The 27,169-nt window shown below is 41.2% G+C and overlaps 2 protein-coding genes across 2 annotated transcripts in view; both read left to right on the plus strand.

The window, feature by feature from the left end:
* The window catches only part of ZW10 (zw10 kinetochore protein), a 35,296-nt gene extending 23,586 nt beyond the window's left edge, over window positions 1–11,710 (plus strand). The window contains exons 10-16 of the mRNA XM_026006877.2: window positions 2,431–2,669; window positions 4,903–4,974; window positions 5,590–5,759; window positions 6,604–6,734; window positions 7,640–7,771; window positions 8,578–8,780; window positions 11,101–11,710. Of these exons, the coding sequence (XP_025862662.1) occupies window positions 2,431–2,669; window positions 4,903–4,974; window positions 5,590–5,759; window positions 6,604–6,734; window positions 7,640–7,771; window positions 8,578–8,780; window positions 11,101–11,221 (1,068 nt within the window). The 3' untranslated portion in view covers window positions 11,222–11,710. The remainder of the gene's footprint in view (window positions 1–2,430; window positions 2,670–4,902; window positions 4,975–5,589; window positions 5,760–6,603; window positions 6,735–7,639; window positions 7,772–8,577; window positions 8,781–11,100) is intronic.
* TMPRSS5 (transmembrane serine protease 5) overlaps window positions 8,750–27,169 on the plus strand; it is a 35,939-nt gene continuing 17,519 nt past the window's right edge. Inside the window, 1 exon segment of the mRNA XM_072729778.1 lies at window positions 8,750–8,780. The gene's annotated coding sequence lies outside the window, so the exon portion shown is untranslated.

The raw sequence follows: 27,169 nt of genomic DNA on the forward strand, positions 1-27,169 counted from the left end.
CACAGGTTTGAACACATTTTGAGGTATTTTGGATAATTAAGGAGCTGTAATCCACTCAGTACCAGCAACTGTGCTGTGGGGTCTTATTTATTTTTACATAAATATCATTAGATTATGTAATTATCCTGCACAAAATCCAGGGGTTTCCCATCTCATTTAGAAAAAGAGTAGCCTGACTGTAGCCTCCAAGGCTTTGTAGGGTTTGTCCCACCATTCTGCTCTACCCCATCTCCCATTGCATTCTTCTTCAGTTACTCTGCTGCACACACTTGGGACTCATTGCTGTTCCCTGAATTGGCTCAGCCCACTCGGTTGCAGAACCTTTGAATCTCTTGTTCCCTCTTGTTGGAACATGTTTACCTGTATGACTAGGGGTATGACTGTTCCCCTTCCTGGCAATTCTTTTTAAAATTGTGACCTCCTCCTATTCTTATGCCCTTTTTTCCTTGCTTTTATGTTTCTTTGAATCTCTTATTATTTATTGTTTCTTTCTCTCTGGAAAATAAGCTCCACGTGGGCTTTTTTTTTTTTCTTCCCCACTGTTTTGTCTACTGTCGTATCTCCGGTACCAAGAGAATACTGCTACATAGTGCTATGTACTTAGTGCTCAGTAAATATCTGGTAAATGAGTTCATATATGACCCACTTTCCTGTCTCGTGACTTCTTGATGTAAATAGGATTGTTACTGGATTGCTCTGTGGCCCTGGGCCAAATCTTTTAACCTTTTGGACCTCATTTTCCTCTTCTGTAATGTGACAGAATTGAACAAGACAATCTCTGAGCTCCCTATACTCAACTAGCTCTGACACTGTGACTGCATTTTCCTCAAGAACTCAAATCCTAATAGTAGCTTTCTCTAGGTCAGGGTTTCTCAGTAGTGGCACTGTTGACATTTGGGACTAGGTAATTCTTTGCTGTTGGTTGGGGTGGGGGTGGGGGGCTCTTTTGTAGGATGCTTAGTAGTATACCTAACCTTTACCCACTAGATGCCAGTAGCACCTCTCCCAGTGGTGACAATGAAAAATATCTCCAGACATTGCCAGATGTCCTCCAGAGGGCAAAATTGTTCCTGTTTGAGAACCACTGCTCTGGATTTGATCCTGGTTCTTTCTGTTGGCATTTAGGCCCTGGGATTAGATCTTCTCCATTGCCCAACTTTGAAAAGATCCTCTTTCTTTTTCTAAAAACCATTTTCAGCTAAATGGCCTTTCATGGTTTTCATCTAAATTCCCTCTAAACCATTCCTTGTATATAGCCACTATTTTCCCCTAAGATCTAAAGCTACGTTTTGTTGTGGGTCTTGTTTTGACATTTTAACCTGACAGGCAGCAGATTAGATCTTACATGCTTCCATCACGGGTTCCCTCACCTTCCTTAAGAAGTCACTTAATTGGGTCACGTGTATTTTGGGCCCACTCTTTTTCAGACAAACATTAGCATTTTTTAAATCACCTCTATAATGTTTTCCTTCTACTCTCTTAGCCATAAATTTGACTGCCGACCCTGAGACATTTGTATTGTCACTTAAACTTCTTAATAGCCCTTTGAAGTAGGTTTTATTATATCATTTTATAGATCAGGAAGGCAAATTTGGTGACATAACCATTTTTTTTAGAACTTGGAGCTTTTTCTGTTAGAAACGTGGTGGGGAGTCCAGCAAGTGCAGAACAGGACTGCTGCTCTTGCAGTGGAGCCTGCTGTTCCCACCTGCTTAATCTCTTTTTTTTTCCTTGGCCCTTCTGGTATGTTTGGAAAATGAGGTTTGAAGACCATTATTGTAGGACAATTTCTTCACTTTACTATGAGAAAATTGAGGACTAGAGAGATTAAGTGACTTTGTTAAAAGTCAGATTTAAAATTATCACTGATGTTTGCAGCCTAGCAGCCTGGTGTTCTTTCAGGGTCTTGATACATCTAGGAATTTCCATTCTGTATAAATGTAAGGGAAGCTTTTTCGGGTTTTGATTTGAAGCTTTGTTTTGTTTAGTGGACGATATGCTAGCCTGAATGGGTTATTTTTTAGACTGAACCAACACACGTTCCTGGTAGGAAATAATGTGTTTAATGACAACAGGACACACAATTATACTTGTCTGCAATAATTTCATAGTCTGGCCTGAGAAAGATGATTTCTGGAGGTCCTTTTATTTACCTGAAATCTTGGGCCAGTTTCCACCATTATGAAGAATACACAGAAGAAATGGAAGAATGCCATAGTAAAGGGGATTCTTTATTTTCTTATGACATGCTCTCACCCAAGATTGAGCAGTCATTAAAATCATTTCCGCATTTATTCAAATCTTTTGATTGTTCTGTAGAGCCACAGCTGGGTCATCATGCAGGCCACCAGCATCTTATCCTTTCTGTATGTTTGCCTTTGCATTATTCTCAGGACAATACATTTTCTGTGTTTTGTGTTTGAATCTTAGATTACTCCTGATTATAAGATAAGTGTGCCAGCCTTACCCTGTCCTGAGAAGGATGAGAAGCCACAAGTACAGAATATGTCCAAAACTCACTTTAATGAGGTGGTGAATTTAGAGCCTGAAAATACATTGGACCAACATTCCTTTTCTTTGCCCACGTGCCGCATCAGTGAATCTGTGAAGCAGTTAATGGAACTTGCCTATCAGACTTTAGTAGAGGCAACAACCAGCAGTGATCAGTGGTAAGCGTTCTGAAAATGGCAGTGACTGGGTTAAATGCATACCGAACCTAGACATTTATTAAGAAAATTAGTTGAAATTCTTTGGGTTTTCTTATCCTAACATTAGTTAGTATTTTTTTTCCTAGAAAAACAGTGCAGCACACAGATACATACTGATAATTAACTTTTATTTACAGTAGCATGTAGTTCTCACAGCATATGTTTAAAGTGGAAACGTGTATGGATGATGAGTGGAGTTTCTTTAACATTAAAGTTAATCACTTTTTTTTACAAAAAGCTCTTTTAATTTTTGTTTGACTTTTACTTTTTATATGAGTTGAATGATGTTCTATGAGAAGGCACACATAAAGAAGTTAAAATACCACCTCGAAAATGATCAATACTCAAATGTTTATTTTATTATTACCGGTGGCGGTGGTAATAATGGTTATTACACCATCTACTCCAGTCTGCCCCGGCCGTTTAGCTTAGAATTCATTTTACCTTTTGAAAAACAGACCCTAATTATACTTAATTTACATTTTTAAAAAAGATTATATTTATTTATTCATGAGAGATACAGAGAAAGGCAGAGAGACACAGGCAGAGGGAGAAGCAGGCTCTTCAAGGGGGGCCCTATGTGGGATTTGATCCCAGGACCTCAGGATCACAACCTGAGCTGAAGGCAGATGCTCAACTGCTGAGCCATCCAGGTGCCCCTACGTTTTTGTTTTTAATGCAATAATAGTTTGTTGGAAGGCCAAAGGTAGAAGAAAAAGCATGTAATGTTCTGGAGATCTGATTTTACCCTTGTAGGATGATTTCTCTTAATCTACACTATATTCAGGTACTTCCAACTCTAGTCCACATCTCGTTCTGAATCTCTTTTTGCTTTGTGAGCACCTCTCCTACTCTTAGAATTGAGAAGATGTAGAGCAGACTGACAAAAGTCTCTCTAGTTTGAATCTATGGGTAGCAGTTCTTTACTTTTCATCCTCACAGGAGAGAACAGTCCCACCTGGACCTGACTTAGCCACATTGCATCTCAGGTGGGCTTCCAGAGCTTTCATTTCGATCTCTACCTGCAAACAAACTCCTTTATTTTATTCTGCACTAGAAAGAATATATTTACCAAGATATTTCCATGACTTCAGTGAATTGTGTTCACAAGTCCATCCAGTTTTAAATATAAGTAGGAAGAAAAATACATGTAAAAAGTATATACTCCTTTGGCAAAATAAATTTAAGAGTAACTGTTATTTCACCTGATATATGTTAGACCAGAAGTTAGAGATACAAGGCAGTATTTCCTCCATTTTTTGATAACACAGAACACCAAACAGTCATTTTGTGTACTGTGTATCTATATGCATTCTTTCCTCCAAAACAAATAGTTTTTACCAGGACAAACACAGGCATGTTATAACTCACTTCCCTATTACCAAACCTTATATAGCAACACGTGCAGCAAAAATAAAATGAAATAATTTCATCAGGTATCTTAGTAATCAGGTAATAACAGTGTTTTGGGATCTAGTAACCATGAGTTGCTTTTCTAAATATTTGTGGAATTCCTGTGACTTATTCAAGGTACATACATAGTTTAAGATATTCCTATGTGAAAAAAGAAAAAAAAAGATATGCCTTTGTGGAAGTAAGCTGTACAAACCGTATATTTGCTCTGAGTGCATTTTAATAATAATATTCAGGTGTTCTAAGGCCAGATTTAAAGGGCAAAAAATTTTGAGGTTAGATCCTATCCTAGAAATGTTGATTCATCTCCTTGCATTGGGGGAAGAAGGAGAAAAGGTGAAAGCTGAAAGTCAGACTGATTCTAAAAGAACCAAGTGAATGCCTTTATTGATACCTTGCCCTTTGCAGAGTGCGTCAGTGAGCAGGTGACATTTGCTTGAGGCTTAGCTCCATTTGTTACTGAAGGGATACTCTGGGTATTGGCAGAACACAAATTGATAATGGGAAAGAGGCTTTGGGCTAATGCTGCTGTGCTTAAATTATTAGTAGATCCAGGTTTTTAGAACTGCAGTCTAGTTAGCAAATACTGGTGGAGAATATTTTTCTACCTAGATTAAGGGTGTTTTCAGCACTGACCAAGGCAGTGTTCTCTTAAACCGTAGTTTAGTTAGTGCACATTAGTTGATAACTAGGTTAGTTATCAACTAATGTGCACCGAGTTTGACCTTTTTTCTCATTGTCAGTATCCTTATGCATTTCTGTTGAAACTTTTTTTCTTCAGTGCTGTTCAACTTTTCTACTCCGTGAGGAACATCTTCCATTTGTTCCATGATGTTGTGCCAACATATCACAAGTAAGTGATATGTGTCTGATTTCTGTATGATATGATGTGTCTAAAATGGAAGTTGGGTTAAAACCACCAATTTTATATTCCCACCAAAAATATTTGGGTTACTGAAATTCACAATGAACTGGAATAAACCACTAAAAAACCACGTTTAAAGAATATTGGTTATTAAAGTCTAAACATCAATATAGTTTAAAATTTCCCAGGTGACTCTGATCTGCAGCCAATTTGGAAACTAGTGAATTAGAAGAGTTGGTTGTGTAAGTGAAAAAGGGAATTTGGAGGAAGAGGAAGTGAGTCCCCACTTCCACAGACTTGTCAGCCTTAGATTTGAAGGGAATTACTGTGTACCACTCTGCTAGGTTTGCATACATAGAGTCAGACACGTGAACATCTGGGTTCCCTTGCTCTTTCTTTTTTGTTAATCTGGAATAGTATTTCAGGACCTAGTTGCACTCAGAACAGCCTCACACTGCCTGGGATGTGAGTGATGAGACTATATCTCGTCATGTATTTGTACAGGAGACAGTTGTTAAAGCCTATAAGTATATTAAAAGAGAAGTAACTTTTCATCCATCTCAGCTTCAACAATTTGTGATTTCTTTCTTCCTTTTCACCTAGGGAAAACCTTCAAACACTGCCCCAGTTGGCTGCCATTCACCACAACAACTGTATGTATATTGCTCACCACTTGCTGACCCTGGGGCATCAGTTCAGATCACGTCTGGCCCCCATTCTTTGTGATGGCACTGCTACTTTTGTGGATCTTGTACCCAGCTTCAGGAGACTCGGTAACGCATACCTTAAATTGGGGAAAACATACTGATTATGCAGCTTTTCGGCCTAGTATCTTTGTAATTTGTGAGTTAGGCAGGTAGAAGTTAGGTGGTGGTCCTGAGGTATATTGGAAAGTGGGAGAGCATTTAGTTTGCAGCTGTTCCCTTTTATTTAATTTTATAAAGTGAATGTAGTCTTTGTGGAAGTATTACTTTTTCATGACATGGTTTCATGGTACGTTAGAGATCCAAGCTGCATTGCTGGTGCACAGTGAATTCACCAAATCAGAGTCTTGTCAGCAGAATAACACGTAATGAGATTTGTATTGTGATAATTCTGTTAGCATTATTGGTAAGAGCTTACTAATGTCAGGGCTTGTTTTTTTGCAAAACCTTAGGGTAGCTCTCCATTCTACTACCTAGCTTTACTTGGGATTATTAAAAATCAAAAGAAATGAAGTGTGGGATGAATCAATATGTTTACTGTAATGATAGCCTAAGAAAAGCAGAGAACGTATATGATTCACTTAGCTTTTTATTTCATGACTTTTCCCTTAGGTGGCATAGATATATCAGAAAAATAAGTAGCTGCTTCTGAATAAGTAATGTTACTTATCTGACCCTGTACAGACTATTGGGAAAGACTTATCATCCTGAGAGTGGGCTTGGAGGGACTGGCTAATGTATTAGAAGTGATTATTTCTAGCAACCTTAAAACAGCTTTATGATGTCATCTGGCAAGCAGTTTCAAATAAGCACAATAATGTATGATTCATGCTTGTCTCCCATCTTCCACCCTGGATTTGTAGTGTGTAATTGAACAACTTTTAGAATTCTTTATTCTACTTCCCCATCATAGGGACAGAGTGTTTTTTGGCTCAAATGAGGTCACAGAAGGGAGAACTCCTGGAAAGATTATCAAGTGCTAGAAACTTTTCCAACATGGATGACGAAGAGAATTATTCTGCAGCAAGTAAAGCAGTCCGGCAGGTGGGCAGCTGCTTTCAGCTCTGAAATTTGTGCTCTTTCTCTAGATAATCTCCCCCTTGTGTTTTAAGCAGCAAAGAAAATAGCTCACTTGATTCACCACAACCCCCATCAGAAAATACAGATACCTTTTACAGTCACGTTTACAGTCTTCCCTTTCCTTGTCCCACCAAGCCAACAGGAAGCTATCTTTCTACCCACCCAATAACGTGACTAGTTATTAATAAGTCTGTCATAGCAAGGTTTTGATCCATAAACTTGAGTTTGAGAAATTTGAAATACTAGCTTTTATTTCAGTGTCCCTCTCTCCTATATGATTTGTCGTGGTTCTTTCTGTTTTGTGTTTTTTTTTTTTTTAATGAGCACATGGTTTTTATTTATTGATTGATATTTTTTATTGAAGTGAAAACTACATACAGTATTATATCGATTTCAGGTCTACAGTATAGTAAGTTCACAATTCTGTACATTTTTCAATGCTTGTGATTTATCTTTTTTTAAAAAAGATTTTATTTATTTATTCATGACAGAGAGAGAGAGAGAGAGAGAGAGAGAGAGGCAGAGACATAGACAGAGGGAGAAGGAGGCTCCATGCAAGCCTGATGTGGGACTCGATCCCGGGTCTCCAGGATCACGACCTGGGCTGAAGGCAGACGCTTAACTGCTGAGCCACCCAGGCGTCCAAATGATTTATCTTCTTATAGTGGTTTCCTGTTCTCAGGATAAATGTACATTTCATCCAGCAGGGATATCACCAGAGTCATATATTCAAGAAGCTCATACTTTTGATGACTTTACCTCACCTTCATATAATGCCTCTTTTCCCATACACGCGTGATAAATGTGAATGTAAAAAATAGAGTTGCAACAGTCTCTCTTTCACATCAACAGCTATATTCTCCTGACAGGTACTACACCAGCTGAAGAGACTTGGAATCGTGTGGCAGGATGTCCTGCCAGTGAATATATATTGCAAGGCTATGGGGACTTTACTCAATACGGCAATTTCTGAGATCATTGGCAGAATCACTGCTCTAGAGGTAAAGGCCATTAGGTGTTTCACCAGACTTGGGATGGCAGTTCTTGCCTCCGATTGTTGCTTTACTAAGAAAATGATGTTGAAATCTCATTTCTAGTCAACACAGATGGTAGAAGAAATTGCTCATGTTTTATGTCTAACTCATTATACTGTTATTTTTTTTTTCAGTTTCGTCTTAATTCTGTTTTGCTAGAGACTTGCTAATTTCTATCTTTTATACTTAAATAAGAAAGTAGGATTATACTGCTTTTCCCTTTAGCATCTATGTGAATTATGAAGGAGGAGTCTGGAAACTGGGTAGTCCCTAGATGTATTGTAAGGTAGGAAGTCCTATATTTATTTAATTTGCAAGTGCATGAAATTTTGTGGTAAAGTGAAGTGCAGCCTGGTGCAGGTACTTTTGTAACACACTGTTGCAGTTGGGATTTTAAATGTGAGCCAATGTGCAGGTTGCCTGGACTCTGCCAGCTGATGTCTCTAAAGCATAGATTGGTTAAGTCCTTGTTTATAAAAATATCCCTTGCTTTGCAGCAAGTGGTGCAGCATTCTGCTGGAGAAATGGGCTCTTTCATGCAGGCAAACTAAATTATTGACAATCTGTTGAAACATATTTTGTGTCATTCTAGCTTTAGAAGTATTGTCAGAAAGCTGCTGATACCTCCTTATGTCTGTTAAGGTGTACTAAATTGGTTGGAAAACATGTTGCTGTAGCTGACCCCTTGGATAGCATGCACCAGAGATTTGCCCTTTCCTTACTGGTGAGCTGGCCCAATTCTTTTATTTTGTGTTCCCTCTCTGCAAAACCAGGACATCTCTACTGAAGATGGTGATAGATTGTATTCCTTATGCAAAACAGTGATGGATGAGGGACCCCACGTATTCGCACCTCTGTCTGAAGAAAGCAAGAACACAAAATACCAAGAAGAAGTTCCAGTCTATGTGCCAAAATGGATGCCATTCAAAGAATTGATGATGATGTTACAAGCCAGCCTGCAAGAAATTGGGGATCGGTGGGTATAACCCTTTTTATAGGGGATTATCACTCACATGCTCTCTCTTTCTCTCTCTCTGTGTCTCTCCAAAGATAGCTACAAAGTATTAGTGCCATTGATAGCAGTACTTTTCTCTGTTTCTTAATTTTGCTTAGGAAAGAGTTTCATATTGAGTAGCAGTAGTTGAGGCCTTTGCATGGCCTGTAATAGTGTAGATTTCATTACCACTTTCCCATATTTGATAACATAAAGGCTTCTTTTTCATGTTATTTTGGTCTTGAGCATATTGTTCTGACACACTGCACCAATGATCTTACATTTGTAAGAAGTACAACCTTCTGACACCTGGATGGAAATTGTTGCCTTGTTTTAACCCAACAGTGGATCCATTTTAATATTGGCTTTGATTTGTTAACACAAAAGTGACTTTTATTTGTACGGAATAGTCAGCATCAAACCACTGTTTGATCGACCAGCAGTACTTCTGTAGGGAGTACAGTGGCTTTAGAGATTAAGCATCATACACATAGAGAAGATTCATCTTTTCTTAATTCACCTTTTCTTAAAGGTGCCTGATATTTTTCCCCGACACCAGAGACCATCAGTTAATGTTGCCATGTGCAGTAGTTGTATGCTTTATTGCATCATACTTAGTGTGCAGAGCTCATTGATGCTGCACAGAAAAGATAAGATATGGGTTAGTTACACATTTATGGATGCTCCCATTATTGTCTGGTAAATTGTTGATGAGTATGCATACTTTGCAGAGGAAACTCCCTGAGTAGGCCTTAAGGTCCTTCTCCGTCCTTACAGCTACTTGTCTGCCTGCTTTGGCTTGCTTTATTACTTTATTAAAGATGCTCCAGTGCATTAGAGCAGTCTTCACAGATGTGTCTGAGTTGTTCTCAGCATATGTTGTCCATCTTAAAAAATGAAAATGAGATTTCTGCCTGAAAAAAAAATCAAATCAAAATACTTGCAATTACATTAGTACAAAATTTGATTTATTTATTGTTATTTACAAGTCCTTAGCGGGTAATAAGATGTCTTTAGGTAAGACTCCAGAGGCAGCAGATAAGACATTTTCTTTCTGCAGTTATAAGGGACATTGCTGCAGCCTCGTAATCATTAATTCTTTTTTGTGAGAACAGTTATAGTACTAGTGTATTTTAGCTTCTTGTTTTCTGCCTATAAGGAATTCAGTAAACACAGAGATCTCAGTAAACATAGGGATGGTAACTAATGGGGAAAATTTTTTACTGAAGAAGCTACCTCCAGTTGTGTAGTTTAAGTGTTTTAACATTATAAAAATATACATATGAAGGAATATAGTATATATACATAATCTACTTACAGTTTAAAGAAAACCAGTAGTGTTTGTGTACCTATTACCTAATGTAAGAAAGATATTACCTGTCCTGTGGAGACTCCCGTATTCCCCTCTCCAGATGTTTCTCACCAAACAGCCACAAACAGTCTTGAATTTTGTGGTACTTCTCTCCTTTCCTTTATAGTTTCACCACACTTTCACATATCCGTGAACAATATAGTTTAGACTTGCTCATGTTTGAACTTTCTATAAATGGAATTTTCTATCACCTGCTTCTTTTGTTCAATATTTTGTTTTTGAAGATCACTCATGCTAGTACGCAGAGCTGTAGTTTGTTTTCACTGTTGTATCATATTCTATTTTACAGATATTTCATTATTTATCCTGTTGCTTGACAGTTTCACTAATTCTTTGGTATTATCAGATGCTAAAATTTTTGCTAGTTAGTGTGAAATGGTAGTTCCTTGTCATTGTAATTTATATTTCCTTAAATTCTAATGATTTTGAACATCTTTTTACTGATCATTTATTTTTCTTCTATTGTAAAATGCCTGTTCGTGGTTTTTGCCCTTTATCCTATGGGGTTGTTTGTGATTTCATTATTAATTCATGGGAATTTACTGTGTATTTTTTATACCAGTCCTTGGTTAAAGTTTGTTGCCTGTGGCTCATTTTTAAAAATAGTTACTGATCCCAAGATTCCATGTAACCATATGAGGATGTGGCCATAATTCTCAAGTTCAAACAGGACTTAGTATAGAATAAGAGGAAATAGTCTTATCTTCCCAACCTGATCTCTTCATCTAACTGTGCTGATACCAGGATGCCTCCAAGAAGCAGAAGAAGTTAAAGAGATAGAGTAGTAGAGCCGTCAAGAGGGAGAAGGATGCCAGGATTTGTTTTAGTTTTATTTAAGACAAATAAGCATTTGGGAACAGATAAGCAGTTTTAAAATTTTGCTTATACAGAGACATAAGAGGAAATAGAATTTTATCTTTTATTTTGCAGGTGGGCAGATGGAAAGGGGCCCTTGGCAGCTGCATTCTCTTCCAGTGAAGTAAAAGCTTTAATTCGTGCCTTGTTCCAGAACACAGAAAGAAGAGCAGCTGCCCTTGCTAAGATTAAATAGCTGTATCTTCCTAAGAAAGCCATGTCTTGACTGTGTGGATTCCTCTCTTGGCCTAATTATCTCTTAAAGACTTCTTGGAATCATCTGCTAGTTTCGGTGAACCGGTTTATCATGGAAGTTTGATTTCACCTAAGAACGCCTTACCTTCTGGCTTGTATGAGGCTTTGTTGAAGAACTGGATGTTAAGATGAGCTGTCAAGCAAAACACCCCAATTTGTTGTTTTTCTGGCCATCATCCCTTGATAAGAAAGTATAGGGTAGCACTATTTCATGTTGCTCTGGGCCTTGTGGGAACTGACTCCATTGCAGATGGAGGCCCTGGCCTCAGATCGACAAATTCAGGGAATCCCAAGAGATTGGGGCAGGGGGAGAACTTGTGAGCAGATGGGAGATATATTTTGGGGGATAGGGGAACTGTATTTGTCCTTGCTGGATTAAGGAGACTTCCTTTAATATTTCTTTCCAATAAATAATGCTTTTCAGAGTTAAGGGTGAGCGTCTTTAATAACCTGGGAGCTTTGACAAAAGAGACCAATGAGTTTTCTTGACTTCTCTGCCATTCTTTTTATTGACATTTATGATCCTCACAGAGAACTCACTCATTGTTGTCTTCTTCATAACTCTCTGGTAATTTCTCAGAAGTCTTAGGACTCTTAGGACTTCTCTTCAGTATACATTTTTGGCACTTTGCTCTTTCAACTAAATTCTGTTTTCTTGGTTGGAATTTTTTTTTTCACCTTCTTTTCTTAAGCTCCACTCTTTCTGTACCTTATCAAATGGCAAAAGTTTTAAATTGATGATGTTCCTTTGGCACATATATATGCCCTGAGATGCTAACTCTGGGCTCTGTATCCTAACCCTTCATTTGCTGGACACAGGTAACTCTTCAGCTCAGCTGAGTCTGTTTTTAACTCATTTTGGCCATCGGAGGTATGCATTATGTCTAGGTTATCCTGAACCTTGGTAGGACTCTTAGTACTGAAATACGGTTTCCTGTCCCCAGAAAGAGGGCAAAGGGTGTGATTTTTTAGGTGCTGTCCAGGCAGATGTGGCCTGGAAGAAGTTTTAGGACCGTGGGCATGCTTCCTTAGGCTTAACGCCTTGATTCCTGGCACACAAGAACAATGTTTTTTCCTCCTGTCCTCACATGTTCTGTCTTTCATGTTTGGCCCATACTCATAGCAGTTGCTTCATTTTTCCTTTTCTTGCTCAAAGGGTCGCAGAATAATGAATAAGAAAGAAGGTGGTTTTTGTTTTTAATAACAGAACTCCGCTGTGGTTAATGATAAGCTGTTTGTCTATACTGAGCACGTCCTACAATGGGAACTCACAGAACAAAGAATTGCCTGAACCAACTTTAGTTTTTTTGAGAACAAAGGAGTTGTCTCTCTCCTGAGAGAGAAAGGAGCCATTTTCACAGGTGAAGAAAATATCTGTTTTTGAAAATGCGCACAATTTCAGGTAGCATTCTTCTTTCAGCAATTGAGAGAATGGGGAACTAAGGACAGAACTGAAATAAATGCATCACAGGACTATTACACCGACTAGCAGATTTCTTTTGTTCATAGAAGCTATTCCTGTTGCTTGACAGGTACAGCAATTTGGGGGTGGGATCTCTTGTAACTGAAAAGCACACTTTGCATTCTTTCCCTCCCCTCAGCAAGAAAATTGCATTGCAGTTCTTCTGAGGCTGTGTCGACTCTGGTCTCTCAGGACTGTTTTCCCCTAATGAATAGTTTGAATACCATGGCACACAGAGCAGGTGCACTGCATCTTTCTCCCTGGCCAGTGCCATGGAGAGCCGATGATTCAGTGGGTGTTCATTTCAGTTAGAGATGAGCCATCTGAGCATGTGGGAGTGGGTCTGCCTACAAGCTTTTACAGGGACCTTGAAGGTACCTGTTCTGACCGGGAACCTGAGTTGAAAGGGGAGTGGAACCTGCTTTTAGAGAGAGCTTGCAAATTATGGGAGGAGGCGGACTTGACCAAGAACTCTAGTGGCTCTGTGCGCCGACTAGAAGAAACCTCTTTCCAAATAACAACCAGAACTAGACGAATGTCTGCAAGAATGAAATTCAAGGAGGGTTCCCCAAGCTTTCAGAGGAAAGAAAAATTTTTGTTAAAAAGGCGGGACTGGGGCAGCCTGAGTGACTCAGCAGTTTAGCGCCGCCTTCACAGGGTGTGATCCTGGACACCCCGGATCAGGTCTCACATCGGACTCCCTGCCTGGAGCCTGCTTCTCTTTCTGCCTGTCTCTCTCTCTCTCTCTCTCTCTCTCTCTCTCGTGTCTCTCATGAATAAATAAAATCTTTAAAAAAAATAAAGGCGAGACTGTAAATAACTTGAATCTACTTGCTAATGACTTCTGGCCCTATGTGGATACTGAATTGTTGGTGATTTTCCTCTTGGTTTTTTCAATGGTCAGTTTTGCACAAGGATTTCTCTCAAAAATGGGGATCCTCCAGATGGCACTCTTACCTCAAGCCTGGGAGCATCACAAGGCATGTAGGGCTGGTCTGTGGAAATTTTGCCCTGGATGTATATGTTGGCCTGGATCAGCCCAGGAGGGTCATTCAGACTCTGAACAGCATCCTTAGTAACTATAACCTGTGAAATCTCATCGAACAATCACCTGTGAATAGATCATGGTATTAGAATGAATAGATTCTGAATAGAATGGTATTTTCTTTGGATGATCTGCTTCCCGCACTTGCAAATACTGATGCTATCCTTTAAGGCAATGATTCCCCCGGTTTCGTTCTATTGTTAATTTAATTTGTCAAGATTTTGTCTATCTTCTGAAAGTCCTGAGTGGTATGTGTAAAACACACACACACACACACACACACACAGACACACACACACACCAAGGATAGTTTTGACATAAAACTAGCCCAAAGTAGTGTGCCCAGGTTCCACAGCTAGTTAGTACCATGGATCAGTGAGGCTGTGTATAGGAGTAATTTCTTCACGAAGGGAGATAGTTATAAATGCAGGAAGAGATAAAGCTATTGGAAATTGCCTCACATAAAAAAGTTTTGGCACAAAGTAGTCTTTTCTTTTTTTTTAATTTTTTTTTACAAAGTAGTCTTTTCAAATTGGGTTTTGGTGCGCTCATTCTTCCTTATAGACTTGATTTTGAACATTTGTGATGACTTCCTCCTGAGTATGTGCATTGTACTGAAGCCTAAAATTTCTTGAAAGCAACAAAGCTCTAATTTTGAGTTTTTCAATTATCATATGGTTTAGACAGAATTTCTCACTGTGTCATGAGGAGTGTGGTTTAAGAATTTTGTGATGTCACATGACATGACTGGGGACAGCCTTCGAGGTCTCAAAACCAAGTTATGAAATCCCTGCCTAGAGGTTGGGAGGAAGGCAGTAATTCTGATGAGCTATGTATAAGTTCTGCACTCCTCCTCAGGAACCAGGTGCCCTAGATTTCTTGTTTAGTGTGAAAGAGTGGGGTGGGAAAAAACTGGTACCAAGACCAAAGACACCTACCCCCTACCTTGTCTCAGCAGTTCTAAAACTTCCTACATTCATTCCACTTCTATTTATTGGGTGCCGAGCCTTGCCCTAGTCACTGAAGGATGCCACTACCCCACCCCAGAACCCAAATTTCCTGTCCTTTTAATGATTTAAATTCTAGTGACAAAGACAGGTAATAAACATAAAGTAAGCAAATTAGGATGTTGGAAGATTTTAAATGCTATGGGAAACATCAATGTAGAGGGATAAATGTGAACTCCACCAGAGTTGCAGAGAAAGAGGGAAGAGGGAGTGAGCTGTCATTCTAAATTGGATGGTCAGAGTACATCTTGAGAAGGCCAGCAAGCTTTGTGGCTACCTGGGTGTGGATAATTCTGAGCAGAGAGACCAGCCCTTGCAAAGCCCTAGGGTGGAAGGAGTGTGCCAGGTGAACTCCAGGAATAGCAGAGAGTGAGGGAGAGAGTGGGAGGAAGGGAGGTTAGAGAAGTAACAGAAGGTATGCTCATGTAGCCCATTAGAAGGATTTTGTTTTGTTGTTTTTCTTTTTTTTTAAGTTTTTATTTATTTTTAATTTATTTTTAAAGATTTTATTTATTTATTCATAGAGACACAGAGAGAGAGACAGAGGCAGAGGGAGAAGCAGGCTCCATGCAGGGAGCCCAACGTGGGACTCAATCCAGGGTCTCCAGGATCACGCCCTGAGCTGCAGGCAGCACTAAACCACTGCGCCACCGGGGCTGCCCTGTTATTGTTTTTCTTTTTAACTCTAAGTAAATGGAAGAGCTTTAGTAGCTGCAAAAAAAAAAAAAAAAAAAAAAAGGTAGGGAGAAGCATATATAAAAGTACAGAAAACATGGGATGCCTGGGTGGCTCAGTGGTTGAACACCTGCCTTCAGCCCAGGGTGTGATCCTGGAGTCCTGGGATCAAGTCCCACATTGAGCTCCTTGCATGGAGCCTGCTTCTCTCTCTGGCTATGGCTCTACCTCTCTCTGTGTGTCTCTCATGAATAAATAAAATCTTAAAAAAAAAAAAAAAAGAGGAAACAGTATGGTGAACCCCTAGGGACCCATCACCCATCTGCAACAGTTATGATCATACAAGCAATACAACTATGACCGTCTGATCTGTATGCCCCCATCCTCCTTGCTCCCACAAACACACCGGGGGTTGGAACAAATGCCAGACAGCATATCTATTCAAACCCAGGGCTCATTCCTGTGTAAAGTCTGAATTTTGTTTCCTTTCTCAGCTCTTGTCATTCCCCGGTCTCCACCAGCAGGAGTGTCCTCTGGTTGCCTGCCTCCCTGCCTGTGTCCCCATCCTTACCTCTCCACTCAGGCTCAAACTGTTCCCCTCAACTCTCATTCCCTGAACACTGGGTGTGAGTTCTGTGTATGCACCGAACTATGCTTGACAGCCAACTCACACCACCACTTCCCCACGTCGAGTCCTCTCTGCCCCAAGCTGCTCACTCCAGCTAACCCAACCCCATAGTTTCTGAGTGTTGTGAAGGTGACCAGTAAAGACTTCATCTTGTTGATTATTTCATCAGAGGATATCCTCTGCCCTCTTAGAACAAGATTTTCCTGGGTTTCTTTCCCAAGAGACTCCAGCAGATATGGTGACCCAGCTCCAGCTAGTGGATCCAGGGACTGATTATGGGCTAGAGTCTGGGGCTGGCTCAGTTTAAAGCAGGGCAGCCCCCTCTCCTTAAGGACCCTCTGGAGGGAGTGATGTGGGGTGTGGAGCAGCCACTTCCTGGCTTCTGTCTCCCATTCCCATTTCTCTGACTTTAGAAATGCTGCTTTAAGAGAATAGTAATTGTTTTCATTTGCATGAAGGGCTCCATTTATGCTTGATTAACGTGTAGTATGACAAAAATTATGCGTAACGTGATGTTGGATTTTTTTTTTTTTTTTGGCACAAGAATGCCCGTGATGTCAGATTAACCCAGGTTATAAATTTCATTTCATTTCAATACCAAGCTCTGTTCCTAAATGCAAAGTTGAGGTCATTTGGCATATCTCTATCTACATTTTCATTATTATTTAAAACTAAAAAATAGGACTTCTTGCTCACCAACTGTCTATTTATTAATGTGTCCTAGGATCTTTTTTAAACTAGGGCATTAGCCCATCACATTGGTCCGAAGTACCAGTAGATCATTTGCCTCCTTCAAAGTCAGGGCACTTGCTCATGCTCACTAATAGCCTGGGTGTGCAACTACACATGCAGTTTCTTTTATTAAGTCCCATGGGATAGAATTCATCTGAGGCTAGAATTGTGAGCTCATCTAAAACCCAGTTTTCCTTTTTCTGTCTTTCCACCCACCCCGGGCTTTATTTTTCCTCCAACTATGTTCATTCTATCCTTTCCAGGCTGAATTCAGAGAAATTCTCCTTGGTAGGAAATACAGAAGCACAACAGTGTCGGAATCGCTCAGCCTGCTCTCTGTTGGATTTTAACACCACCCTGTCATCTCCCAGCAGAGCTGAGCTCTTTCTGTTCCTTTCCTTTCACTGACTACCCTCCCTCCCTGCTCCCCCCCCCCCCCCACAAATTTCTTGAAATAATGTTTTTCATAAACTTCAGCACATCCTGGGCTTTGATCTTCCTGACCTCTGTCCAGGCCATTCGGATACTTTGGCGTATGAAGGGCCCGTTTGTTTTTTTGTTGTTTGTGGTGGTGTTTTGGAGAACACAATCGTCGGTTTCCATTTGCAGCCATACTGCTGTTTTTGTATGATAGCAGCATATTTTTTTAATATCATCATATTTTATTGTCAGATTTTCGGTTTTGAACTCCCTACCCCCCTCCCTTCATTCATAGAATGATGTCTGTCTTTTAAAGTCTGTGGCAGCGGCCATGAAACCGGTTCTGGCACCTTGCTGTGGTCTTTGAAATATGCTTTCCTAGAGCTAGGGCCTGCGCCAGGCCACATCATGTCTTCCCAGCCTGTTGTGAAATTTGCAATTGTTCTCCGGCGGATGTCTTGGATAAAATGTTCCCCTGTTTGCTTCCTTGACTTTCTGAAAGCAATTATTAGCAGGGCTACTGGTTAAAAAACACATCGGGCATTCTGGTTTTTAGCAGATTGGGACTTCTAGCAGGCTTACAGAGAGCTTCTGAAATCGCCCACAGCCCTGTATCACCTTCTTGTTCATTTTAGGAAAACACCAGCTACCTCGTCCATCTAGCTGGGTGGCGCTGTAGTACACGCACGAGGCAATGTTACTTCTGATTCTCTTTCTGTATCCCTTTACCTCATGTGCCTGGTTGCTTCACATTCACTTTATCAACCTACGATCATTTAACTTGGGGCCCCTGAGAGAACTCCATAGAGTCTTAACTTTCTGCATTTTGTTTGTCTTAGTAATTTTTGCCAGCAAAGCAGTAAGATGGAAAGAGAGATTCAGTTAGAGGAGAAGCAGACCTGATGAGGGAACAGGGCTAGCTGAGGACAAAGCACAGCTGATAACCCACAGAGGACTGCCCAGGGTGGGATGTGTGTCACATTCCTCAGGAAACTTGTTGTTCTAATGTTAATACCTTGCTAGAGGGAAAGGCAATCTTTAACTTGACGATGGCAAGATGGCAAGGTCTCCAGTATCCTGTGGGTCGTCGTTAGCATATGAAAATCCTTTTGAAATCTCCCTTTTGCTTACCTTCCCAGCCTCTGGGTGTAAAATCAACCACTCCCCACAGGCCTTAGGCAGCAGCTTTATCTGCCCATGGGTCCTGTCTCCATACTTTAATAAAACAGTCATTTTGCACCATAGACGTCTCAAGAATTCTTTCTTGGTCGTCAGCTCTGGACCTTACCCCACCAAATTTCACCTATATTCCAAAACCATCAGACCCATAAGACAGTTTTCTTTTCCTAAAGACAAAGTCACAGTCTCATTAAGAAAGCAATATTAGGGGCACCTGGGTGGCTCAGTGGTTGTGCATCTGCCTTTGACTCAGGTCATGATCCGGGGATCCTGGGATCAAATCCTGTATCAGGCTCCCCGTGGGAAGCCAGTTTCTCACTCTGCCTATATCTCTGCCTCTCTCTCTCTGTCTCTCATGAATAATTAAAATCTTTTTTTTTTTTTTTTAAAGAAAGCAATATTACTCTTCCATGAAGTGAAGACAATAAATACCTTTTTAAATTTGCACTGAAGTATATTTTGCCTTGGACTTTGCTGTGGAGTAGGAGAAAGGAGCTCCCAAGAGAACCTCTAGTTTTAGTTTTCTGGTTTTTTGTTTTATCTTATCTTGGGAAAGACTAGTGGGAACTGTTGGTGAGAGCATGAGGATAAGAGGGAAGGGAAGAAAGACGGACAGGGATTTCAGTCTGGTCCTGTGATGGGTTTTCTTGGTAGCTGGTCTGGCTGGGCTCGTGAGGGAGGAAGGGCAGAAGAGGGTGGCTGTGGGGTCACACTGTCCCGGGTAAGCGAGTCTGCATTTCCTTAGTTCTGTGACCTTGCACAAGCTGTTGATTCTCTCTGACTCAGAATCTTCCTTTGTAAAGTGGAGATAATAATGTGACAGAGCTCATGGGCCTGCTAAGAAGATTGAATGAGATAATCTATGTAAAACACACAGCCCAGAGCCTGACTTAGCGATCACAGACCTGCTAATGCCAGTGTTCAGAGCTTTGAGCTCAGTGTATACAGTTTAGAGGTTATTTATGTAGGTGGTTCCCCAATGAAACTGGAACTCCTCTGAGGGCAGAAATGGTGTCTAATGCCTCTCTTGATATGGAGCTGGACAGAGTAACCTTAGTGATAACCTTGAAGCGGTTTCACGTCAGCCCCAAGCAATATGGGACATTGCAGCCCACATGCAGAGAGAACGGACATCTTTGCCGTGTGGGCTGGACTGTCCTTCTAAGTAACCCGTGAGACCTCTAACATGGGAAAGGGTTGATTTTGGGTCCCAGGGGGACTTCTTCTCTAGGCTGTGAGTGGATATTAGTGTATATATATATTTATATTCATATTCATATTTATATATATATTTAAGATTTTGCTTATTTATTCATGAGAGACACAGAGAGAATGGCAGAGACACAGGCAGAGGGAGAAGCAGGCTCCCTGCGGGGAGCCCGATGTGGGACTTGATTCTAGGACCCCAGGATCATGACCTGAGCCAAAGGTAGGTGCTCAACCACTGAGCCACACCACACAAAATACCTTCAGTTCTTGTTATCCAGGAGTCCTCGGCACTAACTGAAGCCCTGAAACACTGCCAAATTCTGCAACGCTTCTGGACTGGTGAAGATGAAACCATCCAAGTGTACTTGGAGTTTAGCATATGTGATTTATATTCTAGTTCTTTGAAAATGGGTCTTCAACTTTGATTGAGCAACTTTGATTATTGATTGATTGATTATTTTTTATTTATTTATTTTGGGGGGGCAACTTTTAAATAGAACAGGCAGGCAGTTAACCAAAACAGCCAGTTTGCCAGCTACTCTGAACAAACAGGTTAGTTGGGGTTATTATTATTATTGCTATTATTATTATTACTACTACTACTACTGGAAGTGGTTTTCCATTTGTTTTTTTTTTTAATTTTTTTTTCCATTTGGTTTTATTACAATGATTATTATTTATGGGTGGAAGTGGGAGGATTTAAGTAACAAGCTTTTTTTTTTTTCTTAAAGCAGGGAACAAAAACATTTTTTTGCAAAGTCTGCATGGCTGTCTCCAGAAATGAGCATGAGAGGGAAGTGATGAGGGAGAGAGGCCTTGGGGGCTGCTGAGCATACTCCCCTTCTGTTCCAAGTCTGGCAGGAGAAATGAAGGAGGTGGACCAAGGAGCAGGAAGCTGAAGTCTTTAGTCAGAGAGACAGGAGGAAGAGCAAGTGTGCAATAAATTCAGTGGGGCAGAAGGAATCAAGATGGGAAGCATTCATCATAATGTTCATAGAATCCCGTAGATGGCATGGTAATAATCAAGGTAATGTGCACTTTGTAGTTATTTTACAAAAGGGACTCATGATCAGTATCATCAGTCTTTGCTGGGTGGTCAGAATTTACAGGGGCAACTGTGCTTAATTGCTGAGGGGCCGTGTGCAACCTGAGTCTGTATAAGCCAAAGAGTGTGTTTTCACATTTAATTCTAAAACCACTCCTTTGAGGAAGATTATTATTATTATTATTTTAAGATTTTATTTATTTATTCATGAGAGAGACAGAGACATAGAGGGAGAAGCAGGCTCCCTGCGGGGAGCCCAATTCAGGACTTGATCCCAGGACCCTAGGATCACATCCTGAGCCCTGAGCCGAGGGCAGATGGTCAACCACTGAGCCACCCAGGTGCCCCAAAGAAGATACTATTGTCCCTGTTTTACAGATGAGGAATCAAGGCACAGAGAGGTTACGTGTCTTGCCTGAGGGCACACAGCTGGTAATAGGAAGTCAGGGTCCCAGCCCAGGTTTGTTTGAGTTCAGAGCTGGTGCTCTTTTTATTGTTCTTATGAAAAGTCCTCACCCAGGCGTCTTTCTGCCTTTTATTGTTCTTATGAAAAGGCCTCACCCAGGCGTCTCTTATATGTCTTCAGATGTATTAGTTGGCAAGAGCTGCTATAACAGAATGCCAGAAACTGGGTGGCTTAAACAGCAGAAATGTCTTATTTCAGTTCTGAAGGCTAGAAATCCAAACTCAAGGTGTTGGCAGGACTGTGAGGGCAGGATCTGTTCCAGTCATCTCTCTTTGGCTTATAGATGGCCATCTTCTGCCTTTCTCTCTTTGTACATCTTCCCTTGATGTGTCTCTATCCAAATTTCCCCTAATTTTCAGGATACCCGTCATATTGGATTAGGGCCCATCTTAATGGCCTTTTAAAAACTTGATTGCCTGTATAAAGTCTCTCTCTCTAAATAAGGTCACATTCAACATAGGTATTTGAATGGGGGGGGGGGGCAACCCACAGTTTACCCCAATTCATGCCCAAGACACATCTACATGTCACACACCCTGGCAGCTGTGCTTCACACACTTTGTTTACAGTAACAAGACGTTTCCTCTTGCCCATCGTTATCTTTGTCTGTTTTATTTAATCTGTTAACTCATAGCCATGAACATAGTCACCTTTTAACTGGGCCTGCTCACTGGAGTGAGTTTCAGGTCAATAAAGCATTCAGTGGGCTCTAATTTAATTAGTCAAGTTACTGTGACAGCTGCTTTGTAACCCCAGTTCACAGGCTGGCAGAGGACAGAGGCGAGACTGACAGAGCTCACTGCTGATTCCAGGCATCTTTATGCAGCCCCGGGCCCCAAGAACTTTGCTCCTGTTCTGGCAGGAAAAAGAGAGGAGAGCTGAAGGGGCATTTGGGGTTCTCCACCCAGGATGTATCTTTTATTTTATTTTTTATTCTTATTTTTATTTTTTTTAAGATTTTATTTATTCATGAGAGACACACAGAGAGAGGCAGAGACACAGGCAGAGGGAAAAGTAGGCTCCATGCAGGGAGCCTGATGTGGGACTTGATCCCAGCACTCCAGGATCACGCCCTGGCCAAAATCAGGTGCTCAACCACTGAGCTACCCAGGCATCCCTTATTTTATTTTTAAAAGATTTTATTTATTCATGAAAGACACAGAGAGTAAGGCAGAGACACAGGCAGAGGGAGAAGCAGGCTCCATGCAGGGAGCCTTCTACCCTTCCCTCCCACCTTCCCATCCAAGCTGATATGGTTCCCCAAACCTCTCCCCGTCTCCCCCACCTCAACCCAGTCTTAGGCTTGCCTCTCCCTTCAAGGGGTCCTCATCTTGTCAGTCTCTCACTGGCCTTCCCAGATCTGTGGGGGGCGGGGCAGCCCTCTAGACGGGGTGGAAGGAGCTGTGGGGGGCGGCTCTGGAAGCAGGATCAGAACACATGATTTTCTTCCTGCTCCAGTCACTTGGCCCAGCAGCATGAACGTGGGCAAACCACTGAGCTCCTCTGCCCTCTGAGTGTGGTCACTTGCCAAATGCAGATAGAAGTCCTTGACTTTTCAGGATGGTCACCAAGACAGAATAAACGTCAAAGGAGCTGCCCCTACACAAGCCCATGTGAAAAAGAAGAAAACTCTCATTTTGCGTATGTTGGATTTACCTCTGGGCGTATTTCTGAGGTCATGACTGGTCTCTGTGTCCTGCACGTGGAGCGCCGAGCTGGACCAGATGCCAAGAAAGCAGAGAACTGAGTGTGGTGCCCCCAACTGCATGATGCACAGTCAGGCCTGAATGGGCTTCAGATGATGGATGACAGCCAGTCTTAGGAGAAGAAAGGAAAGACCAGTGGGTAACAATGTGGATTTCCAAAGAAGGTGGCACTTGGAGAGAGGGACCTATTTTCTTTAAGTCACAAAGGTTTACAGTCCTATCGGTCATTAAACATTGACTTAAAGTGTCAGATGGCTATTGCTGAACTACTTCAGACATTGCAGTTATTTTTAGTGAACTCTATGACTGATATTTTTTGTTACTCCTTTTTGTCTTAATTAAAGCAGGATGAATAATGTCCTTTTGTCCCGTGGTGACACCACCAGCTTACCATGTGGGAAAATCTTCTCACAGTCCAGACCTGGCTGTGTATTCTACAAGCTTAAATCCTCAGGTAGAAATGTGAATGGCTCCCAAAGTAAAAATGGCTTTCAACGAAATTAAACAAACAAACAAAAAAAGTGGTTGCTTAACAAAATTTGGGAGGCGGGGGTACTTTCATTTATAGCATGTGAATTACAAACTTCGTATTTTATCTCTGAGCTTGAGAAATCAGCCAGAAACGATGGACAGATCTTTGTAGGCTTAGAAATCATTTCCTAGAATACAACTTGGGTAATATTTTGTCTGAATATTTGAACAACGGAGGCCTTGTTTGCTATCCTCTGGGGAATGCATGCTCCTGCGTGGGGAGGAGAGAGCTGCTTTTTCTGTCCTTCCCACTTTTTATGGCTGCCACAGTGGCTGATGCAGGGACAGTACAGTGCAGAGGAGATGATGGGCTGTTTCCTGGGTAAAGTACTAGGAATAACTCCATCTCTGCAGGCATACCTTGTTTATTTGTTTGTTTTTAAAGATTGTATTTATTTATTCATGAGAGACACATACAGAGAGGCCGAGACACAGGCAGAGGGAGAAGCAAGCTCCCTGTGGGGAGCCCGATGTGGGACTCCATCCCAGGACCCTAGGATTATGCCCTGAGCCAAAGGCAGACGCTCAACCGCTGAGCCACCCAGGTGCCCTGACATACTGTATCGCACTTCACTTTATTGTAATTTGCAGATACTGTATTTTTTTGTTTAATTAAAGGTTTGTGGCAACCCCACATCAAACAAATCTATGACACCATTTTTCCAACAACATTTGCTCACGTAGAGTTTTAGTGTTACATTTTGGTAATTCTTGCAATACTTCAAATTTTTTCATTATTATTTTATTTGTTAGGGTGATCTGTGATCAGTGATTATAGCTTGCTGAAAGCTTAGCTGATAGCATTTTTTAAGCAATATATTTTTAACTAAGGTATGTGCATTGTTTTTTAGACATAATGCTATCATTGCACACTTAATGAACTACAGTATAGTGTGAGCATATCTTTTATATGCACTGGGAAACCAAAAAACTCATTTGGCTCATTTTATTGTGATATTTGCTTTATTGCTGTGGCCTAGACCTGAACCAGCAATATCTCCAAGGTACGCCTGTACAAAAAGAAGCCACTAATTCTGGATTTGGGAATTAGGCGAGAAGTTTGGTGATGGGCTGGCAATTGAGCTGTATCTTGAGCAGTTTTCTCCTTATGAAAACTGAGTGAAGGACATTCTAGGCTGAGAGCACAGGCTAAGCGAAGAGTTGAAGTGGGGGTGGTGGTCTACTTGAGGAATATTCTAGGACTTTGACTATACTTGGAATATAAGGTACAGAAGGAGAAAGGATGCAATGCAACATGAGGCCAAAAAGATTAGTTTGAGATTAGATCATGATGTGCATTGAATAATTAGACTAAAGAATTTGTATTTGACCCTGAGAGGAATGAGGTGTCAGTGAAGGTTTATATAAGGAGCAGAGTGGCCTGGTTTGATCTTTGCTTAGAGAGGAACCCTGGTAGCCACATGGAAGATGGGTTGTGTGTGGTTGAGAAGAAAGGCAGGGAGATTGTTTGGAAAGCAAGAGATGACAGATCTGAACCCCACCTGAACTCAGGTGGGGTGGGTGGGGAGTGGTGAGTAGAACTTTCTTGACTGAAAGGATGGTGGAAGAGAGGCAATAAAACAGACTGGCAACTGCACACGTTGATTGATTGCTTCAACAAACCTCTACTGAGCACTTAACACGTGCCTGACACTGTGTGCAGCAGAAAAGACAAAGATGAAGATAGAGTGTCCCTGATCTTGAGGGCTTAGCACCAATTAGCCCTCAGCCATGTCCCACATGCATGTGATTCATGAGCTACTAGTGCAAGGGCTATTGGGGGAGGTAGAGGGACATTCAACTTGGTCTTAAAGGATGGTGGCAATCTGATTATGTCCCTGGGCTGCTTTTTAAAAATGGTAGTCATGGGGTGCCTGGAGGCTCAGTCAGTTACACATCTGCCTTGGGCTCAGGTCATGATCCCAGGGTCCTAGGATGGAGCCCCTTGTTGGGCTCCCTGCTCAGTGGGGAGCCTGCTTCTCCCTCTATCCTTCCCTACTCCTCTGCCCATGCTCTCTCTCAAACAAATAAATAAAATCTTTAAAAATGATTATCATGGTTCTGGGAATAATGACTGGTCTACCAGTCTGGTCTGGTCTACCCACTGCTCCTGCCTCTGCGCACATCATCTCTTTTATGCTCTCGGCTTCCTCTTCTTTTAGTCCCTTGGTATCAGCAGACACTCTCATGCCACGGGAAATTTGCCTGTTATCTTTGCCTGGAGCAGTCTCCCCCCCTCCCAGATCCCATCTGAATCATCTCTTCCTTGGAGACATCCTTCATAGGTCTTCAGACTCAATCACGTCTCTGTTACATGCTTCCATTAGTACCTTGGAACTCTCTCTCATAGCACTTTTTCAGAGCTATAAGTACCTTCTGTGGTCCTTTGATTCATGTGTGTCTCCTCCCATGAAATAGTAAGCTCTTTAGGGCAGGAATTGTGTCTGGTTTTGCTCAGCATTGCTACCTTCAGTATATGCACAGTGCCTTACACATAGTACATTTTCAATGAATGCATTTTGGCTGATTGATGGACTACAATAATTAATTAGTTAAAGGAGGAAGGGCATTTCAGGAATGGGGAAACAGCATGAACAAAGGTGCAATGGTTTATTCTAGGGATATTCTGGAAACAGCTAGTGACTGGCTTATGGGAGGGAGGTTAAAGGGGAGGAAAAACAATGAGACTAGAAAAGTATGTTAGGTAAACTTGGGAAAAACCCTCTGCCATGATAAGGATACCCTGGGTGCAAGTTAGATGTACCCTTTATACCCTGTTCTTCCTCCATCAGGGAGTGCATTCTTATTGTTGGCTTGACAGTAAAAGCCTATAAGCTCCTCGAGGGCAAGGGCTATGCCTGACTTATTCATTGATCTACTTTCAGAATCTAGAAAAGTGCCTAGCACTTGATAGGAACCTGCAAAAACACTTGTTGAATGAATGAATGAGCACATGAATCAATGCTTTTATCGTGGGAGCTATGGTGATCTATGAAGGTTTTTTTTTTAAATATTTTTAGGTTTGCTCTAGAAAATGTAACTTTGGCAGCACAGTAGAAAAGAAGAGGCAGTCCATTTCACTAATTTTATCCTTCCATATTGATAGTTGAACATCTAGATTTGCTCAAAAGGAGTGAAGGGACACAGACTGATTAGAATGGAATAGACAAGAGGCAGGAGATCCTTTGGGCAGCTGTTGCAGTAATTCTGGGGAAGATGCTGGTGGATGCTTAGGGTGGTAGCTGTGGAGCTGGAAGAAAAAGGGGTAGATCTGAGAGATGTCCAATTTGAATGACTGGATGGAAGGCCAGGAATTGGGAGCAGGCAAAGGTGACCCCTAGATATTCAAGATTTCTATTTGCCAAGGAAGAGTCAAACTTCTTGCCAGTGGGGTCTTGCTGGATAGAAGGGGGAGTGAGGGGAGAAGGGAAAGTAGGAGCCATCTCTAGGCTCTTCAGGACCCTTCTGAAGAGGCTGCCCTCCACACTCACTTAGGCATCCTCTATTTTAGATTTTGGTTAGAATAAGACAGAAGAGAGTACTCAGAAAGCAGTATGCTAATGATTAAGCAACTGATTACCATATGAGACCACATAGCTATTCTTTTCATTCTAAATACACTTTTATCTATTTCTTTGTATTCAAAGCAAGCAAAATGGCAACAGACAGGGTTTCTTCACTGCCTACTAAGACACAGTAATGGCCTGGAATAAGTTAACTGGATCTTGCTTTTTCCCAATTTTCACATGTTAAAGCTTCTCTTATATTAGACTTAGGAATCATT

The sequence above is a fragment of the Vulpes vulpes genome, chromosome 12 (genome assembly GCF_048418805.1).
Source record: "Vulpes vulpes isolate BD-2025 chromosome 12, VulVul3, whole genome shotgun sequence".
NCBI lineage: Eukaryota > Metazoa > Chordata > Mammalia > Carnivora > Canidae > Vulpes > Vulpes vulpes.